Source organism: Myotis davidii, unplaced genomic scaffold, assembly GCF_000327345.1.
Source record: "Myotis davidii unplaced genomic scaffold, ASM32734v1 scaffold3479, whole genome shotgun sequence".
NCBI lineage: Eukaryota > Metazoa > Chordata > Mammalia > Chiroptera > Vespertilionidae > Myotis > Myotis davidii.
This window is the reverse complement of record NW_006290018.1, coordinates 40105-51461: the sequence shown is the minus strand read 5'-3', so window position 1 is coordinate 51461 and position 11357 is coordinate 40105. Positions and strand designations below refer to the sequence as shown.

The window sequence follows — 11357 nt, the reverse complement described above, 5'->3', positions numbered from 1 at the left end:
ACATTTTGCAATCAAATGACCCTTTCACAAGGGGCGCCTAAGACCATCCTGCATATCAGATATTTACATTCTGATTCAACATTACAGTTTTGAAGTAGCAGTGAAAATAATTTTATGGTTGGGTCACAGCATGAGGAACTGTATTTAAAGGGCCAGAAGGTTGAGAACCACTGCCTTACTGAATGCTGACAATTAGATAAAAATCCTTTGCCTATGGGACCTGGCTCTGATAATTGCATTTAAAACCTCCCATGGTCCTATTAAACCTACTCCTGGCCACAGGTAGGGGAATGTGAGACCTGCTGGTGCATTCGCTGGGATTCCCCAGAGAGATAGAACCAATAGGATATACAGATACATAGAAAGAGATTTATGATAGAAACTGACTCTCATGGTTGTGGAGGCTGAGAAGTCCCATGATCTGCCATTTGCAAGCTGGAGGCCCAAGAGAGTTGGTGGTGTAAGTTTTAGTCTAAGTCCGCAAGCCTGAGAACCAGAAGCACTGATGTCTGAGAGCAGAAGATGGAAGCAACCTAAGTGTTCACTGATAGATGACTGGATAAAGAATATGTAATATATATATATATATATATATACATATATATATATATACACACACACACACACATATATATATAACATATATATATAACATATACATATTATATATTATATATATATATTACTAAGCAAAACAGAGTTTATTCTTATATTATTTATTATTGTTTTATTTTCCACATGAACAACTGTAAATCTACTTTTGCCCCAATATATATATATATGTTTTACTAAGTTTAGTGACAAAGTCATAAGTATCCAATTGGTGGGAGAACTTGTTTTCTTTAGTATCCTGACTAGGATATTGTAGGATAATGAAAAGCCACAAGATAAGAGACAAAACAAAGGAAAATTAATAAGGAATAAATTCTTAATCCTTATCATCACCTTTCTCAATACATATTTCTTTTGACTTAATAAAAATATCCAAAATAAATGTTTACTCACTGGCTTATGCTTAGGTGCATAACATATTAGCCAGTTTCCTTCACCCTTAGTTGAAAATCTGGCATATTGTTGCTGTAGGTAAGGTGCTCCAAATTAATTTAATGGCTGACATTTATTGAATGCTTACTATCTGCCAGACACTGTACCAAAGCATAGGTTAATTTAAAGGCAAATCTCAGTATGACTGAGAACTTCATTCCAGAAATGGGAAAAGCGATACTTTGAGTTGTAAAATGTTTGAAGCCTTAACCATATCAACTCACAAGTATTCCGGCCAGCACTGTGTCTCAGATATCATGAGTTACTCACCATCCACTACCCAGCCTGGGATGTATACAGCTCTATTTGGTGGATGCCTTAAATTTTGTGTGGCAGTGTTTGCTCCTCCATGAGCTCGTACTTTTAAACTATATCTGCCATTTTCTGAATAAGCTGTAAAATATCTGGAGTAGACCCCATCATCCTTGAAAGTGTCAGCACCTTGTTATAGAAATTAAGGAATGAATTATTATTGTAAAGAAAAAGAAATTTATGCATTTTCCAAGTCAAGCATATATCCTTTGTAAGCATATCCCTTAGAATGAGCTCCCTATTTTTCACGGGCCAGCTCTTGATGATAGGATTATAACTGGTCTGAATTAATATCATTGCATAAGATACTGATAAAAATCCATGGTAATCCAGATGTCTATAAAATTGGTGTGTTTTTTTCCCCCCTTGCTCACTGAACTCTCAAAAGAAGGTTCAGTTTCCAGAATAACCCAGAGTCTGTGAAAAGATCTTTAAGCACTGCTCACCATGCACACCAGGGAGAGAGCATGGCCCACACTGTGTCTTGTTTCATGCCAGTCAAACCTGGTATCCGATGCCCTTGTAATGTCCCCTACTGTCTTGTGGCAGTTCTGCCTGCCCTTGGGCCTCAGTTCCCAGGACTGTATTTGTAGTTTGGGAATTAATTACTCTTGCCTGTCCCTCTTTCCTGCTGGGGCCCAGGTTCTATCCCTTAACCCCTCATGGCTGCTGTGTTTCACTCTCTGTGGCCAGACTTTCTTGATGATGTGCCCCCAAGAAACACTTGCTCAGAATTCTTGATGCTGTCCTCAGTTTGTTGAGTGACACCTTTCTATCTGGTGATAGACATTGGTTGTCTAGATGATGAGCAATAATGACAGTAAATAACATTTATTGAGTATTTCTATGTGCAAGACACTTGTTAATCACTTTGTTGGTTTTACCTGAACAGAATTTTCTGCTGTCCCTGTTGTTCACAATCTGCATCAATTTTCCTGGTGTTTCTCACTCCCCCATACTGTCAGGGGACCCATAACATATCCTGAGTTAGGAAAATATAGGCTTATTCTTTAAAAAAGGAAAACACTGTAAATTACCTGCACCATTATCAAAAAGTTCCAAAACTTCTGTTTTTCCACTACTTGATTCAATGAATGCAGTCACATTGGCTCCAAGAATGGGTATATTCCCTTGTAGAATTTCTGCGTAAACAATCATTGGGCTGGGGAAGCTGTTTGTGTCTTTATTCATTTTAGCGTTCACTGTGATTGGGGCCACAGAAGAATTTGCTGCTCGAGAATTAACTGTTATAGTTAATGTTTCTGAGTTTGCTTTGGCTTGAAGACTGTAAGTCCAAACACCCACCTAAAAATTCAATGGAAGTAGAGTATCAGATCAAGCTATTTTCTGTGTTTCCATTATCTAACTCTAAAATAAATCTTAGAAATATGTTTCAGAAGAAACAGGGTTTTGAAATTTTTGAGATTTATTTTAAGGAAAATGGATGAAAATCAAGGCAATTTGGACAGGGCATCCTGGCCATTGTCATGCATGGTGTCCAAACTTTGTGAAATCTCAGCTGGGAAAAATAAGTTTTGGAAGGTTTACCTTGGTCTTGGCCTTATGGAGTTCAGAGATTTTTAATTCTTTATTCTACGATCTGGTAATCTAATAAGCTGTACAGATTCCCTACATTGCCTCCTTAAAGTTATTCTTAGCCTATCTAATTTTTCCCTTCTCTTCCTTCCTCCTAATGCATACATTCTTCTTTCCTTTTCCTGCCACTATAATTTTCAGGACCATGCAGGCATAGAAAGTACATTGTATTTTATCTAAATTTTGAAGATGATACAAGTATTGGTACTCATATTTATGATATTAAACAATGTATTTTTAGCTATGAAACAGATTTACGTGGAAATAAAAAAGCTGATTGCTTACCTTTGCAGTTCCTGGAATACTGAAATAGGCCATTTGGGAAGTAGCATCCACTGTGAAAATGTTCATTGGTGTTCCATTAGGATCCAAGAGAGAAATAATGGGCTGCTGTTTTACCCATGTGATGAGAAAGAATGTGTCCTTCCCCACAGTGCTATCAATTATTACAGTTCCATTCATCCAGTGATTATCATTGAGTGTTAATCCCTTACTTTCAATCTGTATAAATATATATTATAAAATTAGTGACTGGAGAAAAGAGTAATTTTATTCTTTTTTCTTTTTTAAAACACATAGTTCTTAATTTCTGGCCTGAGAACAAGCTTATATAGGGCATACCTCCGTAGCCTTGGGATCCCTCTGAAAGCTGATTGGGATGTGACAGTTGTTAGTCAGGAAGTATGGATATATAGGGTCTGAGTTAAAACCACTAGAGCAGGAGAATGGGTTTTACTGTTGGAGACATGGCTGTATTATTTTTCCCAGTTGTTTTTGTATACACCCCCCTGAGATTTTAGCATTAAAGGGTACTACAATGTCAAAGAATTAGCTGTAGTGTGTGTGTGTGTGTGTGTGTGTGTGTGAGAGAGTGTGTGTGTGTGTGTGTGTGTAAGAGAGAGAGAGAGAGAGAGTATGAGAGAGAGAGAGAGAGAGAGACGGAGAGAGAGAGAGAGACACAGAGAGAGAGAGACAGAGAGAAACCCCTGGTTTACCCATCTTCATGATGGTAGTTACAGTACTAGTATTTGAGTAGAGACATAGTTAGGTGAGGACCAGCAAGTAATGAGACAAGCACTCATGGATATTTTCCTGATGTGAAAACTTCATGAACTTTTTCACACATCCTAGAGTTAATAGCCCTGAACAATAAACATGTTCAGCAAGAGTGTAAATAGGGCAAAAGGATATTTATGAAGGTTGGAGTATTGAGGAGTGCATGTTAGGATCTTTCTTTGAGAGGAGCCTCAAAGAGACTTTTTCAAGATTTTGAGGATGGCTCTTAGTCAAGTACAGCAAGTTTTATCTACTGACCAAGAAAGTGCTTTCTACAGATGTGTCATTCCAGGAAATGATGGGAAATTCAACTTCTATTCTAACCTAGTCCTTAACCAAAAATACCTCCATATCAGTACTGAGATAAGAGAGTGAATTCTACCATTGGAACACCATCGCAATGTCAAAAATCTCAGTCCTATGTTAAGTGGACCAAGTAATATCAAGTTAATCTGAATGTGAGTGACTTTTTTTAGACTCCCCATCAAGAATGTGTAAGAAAGTTAGAAAGCTTTGACTACATAGCAGTACTAGGGGACAATAACTGAGGGAAGAGTGGGAGGCAACCTTTCCTCTGTATTCCAGCAGCCATTTTAAGTGAGGGAATAAAAACCTTTCTGCCCCTTCCATACAGTTTAAGAAGAGAATTAGGAGAGGGAAAGGAGGACAAAAATTTTATTGAGAAAAGGAATAGAATGTAATAGAGAAAAGAAAAAGAAGAAAAAGAAAAAAATAAATGGGGAGAAAACACCACAAAACAAACGAATAAACCAAAAAAATGCAAACAACAAACACCCAGAAAATGACCACTTCCTATATGCAAATGACCCTTTTTTTCTGGCCGATTTTCCAAGTCCCGCTCTTATATTTAAAATTTCTTTAGGATATTCCATTTTAATGTCCCACCATCCACTAAAAATCACTAAGGTTTAAACAGAACACAAAACAATATCTTCAAGATCAGCTCTTCCCCTTTACTTGTTAACTTTAGATAGTAGTATCATCATTTTCTAAGTCAACCAGGTTGAAACCCTCAGAAATTAGTTTTATTCTCCTTCAATTTATTCTCTATATATTGCCTAGCTAGATCCCAGATGGATTTTTGATCTGTTTGCAAGGTGAAGCTACAAACCAGATCTCAACATCAACCTGCACTAATCCGGCATTCTATAATTTATGTGCTCTTCACTGTTGGAGACGAGAGGAAAATAGTTTTGTTTAGGTGATCATGTCAAGTTTTAATGTAGGCATAGACCCAATGAACTGGAAGATGTAGATTTTGTGGGATTGGATAGGGATAAAAACAGAATTTTGTAAAAAATACTTTCAATGAAATTGAAAGTCTACATTGACATTTTACATTGGACATGAATGAAGAATCAAAGTTTAGTCAAAGTTTTTGAATCTAAGTAACAGAAAATGAGGGTGTTATTTAAGCACAGGTTTGGGTTCAGAAGAGAGATGAATAAAATAGAAAGTCAGTGAAAAGAGTGGTTGAAGACATAAAGGAAACCCTAATTTTTAGATCTGTAATGATTATTCATTCTCTTTCTTTGGATAAATTTCTAAGATACTTTTCTTCCTTTTCTAATCCAGGTTCTTGAGTTCATTCATCTAACCTAAATTTATTTCACAGCAGTGAAGGGTGAGAGAAATCTTGAAAGTATGATATATTTTTATGTATTCATAGAAAAATGGATGCTGTATTATTGGGTAAAGTCTATATTTTATGAAAAATTTAACATTTAAAAATATTTTTATTGATTTTAGAGGAAGGGAGAGGAAGAGATAGATAGAAACATCAATGATGAGAGAATCATTGATCCGCTGCCTCCTGTAGGCCCCCTATTGGGGACTGAGCCTGCAACCCAGGCATGTGCCCATGACTGGAATCGAACTCGGGGCCCACAGTCCACACATTGATGCTCTGTCCACTGAACCAAACTGACTAGGGCAAAATTTAACATTTTGATGTTATTCCTTAACCAAACTCTATGAAAGAAGAAAAAGAAAAAAAGAATTTATTTCACTACTTAATTTGGCCATATCTAAAGAACGGCCATGAATTTCCATTACATACTTACTTTTGATTTTAATTATTAACTTTGAGAAAATATAGAACTCAAAATTATAATAACCAAAGTATTTTTCTTGATATGGCTAAATACAAACACAAAAACCTGGAATTGGAACTCAGACCTCAATAGACTTCTGCGAAATATCAGCATTTCCTGATGCAAGGGTCCCAAAAGCATCAATGAGGCCATTGTTCTGGACTTCATCTGAGACAAACAAATGCTTTCCTCCTAAAATGTAAATATATTTATTAGGTTGCTTTCTAGAAAATAGTACTTATCACAATTTAGTGATTTTTAAGGTAACAGTAAACAAAATAATAGTTTCAGTATATATTACTAAAATAGACCCAAACCAGATAAGTGTAAAGGTTAACTCTGAAACATTGACTTAAAAATGTCAAAACCAGAAAGTGTAAGCTAACTTTATACCTCACTTATAGAAATTTCAGCTGGTTGAAATGCATCAAATAATCATGGAATCATCCTATCTAATAAAAGAGAAACATGGTAATTAGCATACGACTGCTACCCTTCCCATTGGCTAATCAGCGAGATGTGCAAACTAACTACCAGCCAAGATGGCGGCCGGCAGCCAGGCAGCTTAAAGTGAACATGAGGCTTGCTTGCTTCAGTGACGGAGGACTCCAATGTTCCCCGCCTGCCGCTGCAGGCCTCTGAGCTGCAACTCTAAGCAACTATGTTACAAATATAGAAGCTAAACAAAACCCCAGAAACCTGCTTTAGTCCATCAGGCTTCAGCCAGCAGGATCTCAACATTGTTTCAAATACAGAAGGTAAACAAAGGCCAGAAACCTGCTTTCAGCAGCGGAGGCCTAAGAGCTGGAGCCAAGCCTCAAAGCTAAAGCTGGCCCAGAATAAAAGAAAAGAAAAAAAGGAGCGGTTGGGAGCTTTAGTCCCTCGCCAGCCTGAAAACAGCCCTCAGCCCCTCCCCCAGACTGGCCAGGCACCCCAGTGGGGACCCCCACTTTGATCCAGGACACCCTTCAGGGCAAACCAGCCGGCCCCTACCCATGCACCAGGCCTCTATCCTATATAGTAAAAGGGTAATATGCCTCCCAGCACCGGGATCAACAGAGCCGAGAGGCCTCCCGGCACCGGGATCAGGGTGACAGGAGGCAGCGCCCAAAGCCCCTGATCGCCCTGCGGCTCTGTGTGTGACAGGGAGCAGCGCCCCAACCCCCTGATCGGCCCTGCTCTGTGTGTGATGGGGGCGGGCCATAACCCTCCCATCAGCCCTGCCCTGAATGTGAGAGTGGTGGCGCTCCAACCCCTGATTGGCCCTGCTCTGTGGGTCATATAAGGCGGCTCCCTAACCCCCACCCCACAGGCTCTGCTCCCTGTGTTATGGGGTAGAGCCATAACCTCCCCATTGGCCTTGCCCTGAGTTTGAGAGTGGTGGCACCCCAACCTCCTGATCGGCCCTGCTCCGTTGGTGATAGAGGGTGGCACCCCAACCCCCTGATCAGCCCTGCTCTGTGTGTGACAGGGGGCGGTGCCCCAACTCCCCTATCAGCCCTACTTGGTGAGTGACGGGGGGAGCTCCTCAACCCCTGATCGGCCCTGCTCTCTGCGTGACAGGGGGGAGCTCCCCAACCCCCTGATTGGCCCTGCTCTGTGCGTGACAGGGGGTGGCATCACAATCTCCCAATCCGCCCTGCTCTGTGCATGACATGGGGCGGCGCCCCAACTCCCCAATCGGTCCTGCTCTGAGCCCAACCAGGGGCTGCACCTAGGGATTGGGCCTGCCCTCTGCCACCCGGGTGCAGGCCTAAGCCAGGAGGTCGTTATCTCCTGAGGGGTCCCAGACTGCGAGAGGGCACAGGCCAGGCTGAGGGACCCCCCCTCCCCCTAGTGCAGAATTTTTTGTGCACTGGGCCTCTAGTAGTAATAATAAAAAAAGATGTTAAAATTCCATACATTAAAGCTCACAGACTTCACAAAGCTCTTTAAGGGATTTATTCATTTTTATTTTTGATATGGTTCTTAACAATGTGGACTTCAGGTATTCCAGCCACAGTGGATCAGAATCAGAAAACTGGGATGGTTCAAGAGAACCATATTGAGGTATTCTGACAATAGCTGGCAATGAGGAGATAGAAAAACAGTAAACAATGGAGACAAGTCCAAAAGAATTACTACTTTGGGGGGCTTGAGACAGAAATAAATTTTACAGTGACCATTAAAGCCCTTTGAATCTATGCAAGTTTGTACAACTAGGCATTTAAAAAGCAAGTGTATAAGATTCTTGAGTGATTAAGACTGACAGCTGGCAGATAGGCAAAGCGGGCATATTGGTCCTGCCTGCTTGCAACCAAGGCTGTGGAGACAGACACAGGGGAGCGGTGGATCTCTTGGAACTTCAACACGGTGCTGACTATCCAACAGGAAACTGAGAAGTGGCAGACAGAACAGAAGAGTGGGGTCTTAAACCAGCCCCCATGGGGCATTAAAACTCAGCAAAGCGAATGACACTTCACATTTTAATCTTTTATTACAATTTCTTTTCTTTATTTTTGTGTTGTTTTTTAAAAATATTTTTTGTATTATTTTTATTTATTCTATTTAAATTTTTGATCATTATTTTATTTTTTTTGCCCACCCTTTTCTTCCTCACTTCTCCCTTTTTCGTCCTGTATTCTCTGCTCCTGTCTCCACTTTAGTTTTTCTCTCTCCTTTATTTTTATCCTTTGTTAAAAATTGACCTTTATCTGCTTTATTGACATGTTATTATTATTGTAGTCTTTGTTGGATTACTCATGTATCTAATTTCCTCTCCCCTGCTCCAAGTCCATGCACCTTTCTCTTTTCTCTTTCTTTGCTAGTCAATTTTTTAATGCCTTTGTTTTTCCCCACCTCTTTTATCTCTTCTTCTCCTAATTGTTTAATTAGTTTAACTCACTAAACTCAAGCCTGTCTGCTCTCTCCTCTATTCTTTTCCAAAAGCTCTTGAAAAAATAGGTAAATTTAAAAATTTTTTTTAAAAATCTTTTTATTATTTTATTTATTGATTTTTTTATTTTATTTTTATCCACTCATTCTCTTTCTACCTACTCTATACTCAACCATGGTCCTTCCCCTATTCATTCAATTATTTAACCTTACTTTCCGTATATAAACTCTGCCTCTACAGACTCTGCAACCCCCCTCCCCCCATTTTCTGGGTGTTTGTTGTTTGCATTTTTTTGGTTTATTTGTTTGTTTTGTGGTGTTTTCTCCCCATTTATTTTTTCTTTTTCTTTTCTCTATTACATTTTTTTCCTTTTCTCAATACAATTTTCGTTCTTCTTTCCCTCTCCTAATTCTCTTTTCTCTGTTGGTCACTTTTATTGGGTTATCAGTGTCATGAATACATTTATGTTTTGTTCCCTTTGTGTCATGTCTTGTCGAGTTGTATTTTATGCTATTCAGTCAACATGGTAGAAAGTGAGCCACATAACCAGACGCCCTGGTAGGAAACTCCATCCATGAACAGGACAAAAACTACACCAAGTACAGGGAATCCCTAGGATACCCAGTCCAGAAGACCTGAGAGATTGCACCACGGGGTCCCACAAAACATCTTTTATTACAATTACATTTGCCATGGTAATTATGATGTGTCTTAGTATGGGTCTTTTCGGGTTCATTTTGTTTGGGACTCTCTGTGCTTGTTTTTATCACAAAACATCTTTTATTACTATATAAGACAAACTCAAAAAACCTGGATGACAGACAAGTTTGATCTACTATATAGAAACAGTCACAAAGGAACAGAAAAAATGGGGAGACAAAGAACCCCCATACAAAAGGAAAGGCAGAATCACCAGAAAAGGAAGTAAATGAATGAAGGCAAGCAATTTGTCAGAGAAAGAATTCAGAACAATGGTTATAAGGACACAAAAGGATGGATGACAAATTCAACAACATGTGTAAAAATCAAGAGGAAATGAAGAAGAATCAAGAAGAAATAAAGAACCCAATAAGAAAGACATAAAGAACAATAAAGAACACGATGGAAAATATGAGCAGTAGACTAGAAGAAGCTGAGGACTGCATCAGTGAGTTAGAAGACAAGGTAGGAAACAACACAAGCAGAGCAGTAACTGAAAAAAAAAAACCCCAAACAAACACAAAACAATAACTTAAAAAGCAGGAGGAGAGTCTAAGGGAGCGTTGAGAAAACATGAAAAAAAAAACAATATCTGCATAATAGTGGTGCCAGGAGGGGAAGCTGAGCAAGGAATAGAAAACCTGTTTGAAGAAATAATGACTGAAAACTTTCCTGGTTTGGGGAAAAAAACTCACACAAGTCCAAGAAGCACACAGAGTCCCAAACAAGATGAACCCCAAAAGACTGACACCAAGACACATCATAATTAAATTGGCAAACATCAACAACAAAGTAAGAATCTTAAAGGCTGCCAGAGAGAGACAGAAAGTTACCTACAAGGGATCTCCCATTAGATTATCAACTGATTTCTCAACAGAAACATATCAGGCCAGTAGGGAATGGAATGAAATATACAAAGTGATGCAAAGCAAGGGACTGAATCCAAGAATACTATACCCAGCAAGGCTATCATTCAAAATTGAAGGTGAAATCAGGAGCTTCACAGACAACAAAGGGCTAAGGGAGTTTATTACCACCAAGCTAGCAATGCAAGAAATGCTAAAGGGACTGCTGTAAAAAGAAGAAATAGAAAGGGAAGAAGGAACACAGGCATAAAAATGGCAACAAACAAATACCTATCAATAATAACCTTAAATGTAAATGGATTAAATGCTCCAATCAAAAGACATATGGTAGCTGAATGGATAAGAAAACATGACCCATATATTTGATATCTACAAGAGACTCACTTCAAAACAAAGGACTCACACAGGTTGATAGTGAAGGGATGGGAAAAAATTTTCAGGCAAATGGCAATAAAACAAAAGCTGGGACAACATGCAATGAAGCAATGTACGAATAATAGGGGTGCCAGAACTACAGGAAGATGAACAAGGCTTAGAAAATCTATTTGAAGAAATAATGTCAGAAAACTTCCCTGAGGTAAGGAAGAAAAAAGTCACACAAGAACAGAGAGTCCCAAACAAGGTGAACCTGAAAAGACCCACACCAAGACACATCATAATTACCATGGCAAATGTTCAGGACAAAGAGAGAATCTTAAAGGCTGTAAGAGAGTGACAGAGAGTTACCTACAAAGGATCTCCCATTAGGTTATCAAATGATTTCTCAACAGAAACACATCAGGCCAGACATGAATG

General features: G+C 39.0%; 1 protein-coding gene across 1 annotated transcript in view; it reads right to left on the bottom strand.

Moving 5' to 3' along the window:
- LOC102761775 (calcium-activated chloride channel regulator 4-like) overlaps positions 1-11357 on the bottom strand; it is a 41285-nt gene that overhangs the window by 1097 nt on the left and 28831 nt on the right. The window contains 4 exon segments of the mRNA XM_015563247.1: positions 1315-1485; positions 2394-2661; positions 3238-3453; positions 6208-6359. Coding sequence (XP_015418733.1) covers positions 1315-1485; positions 2394-2661; positions 3238-3453; positions 6208-6359 — 807 coding nt within the window.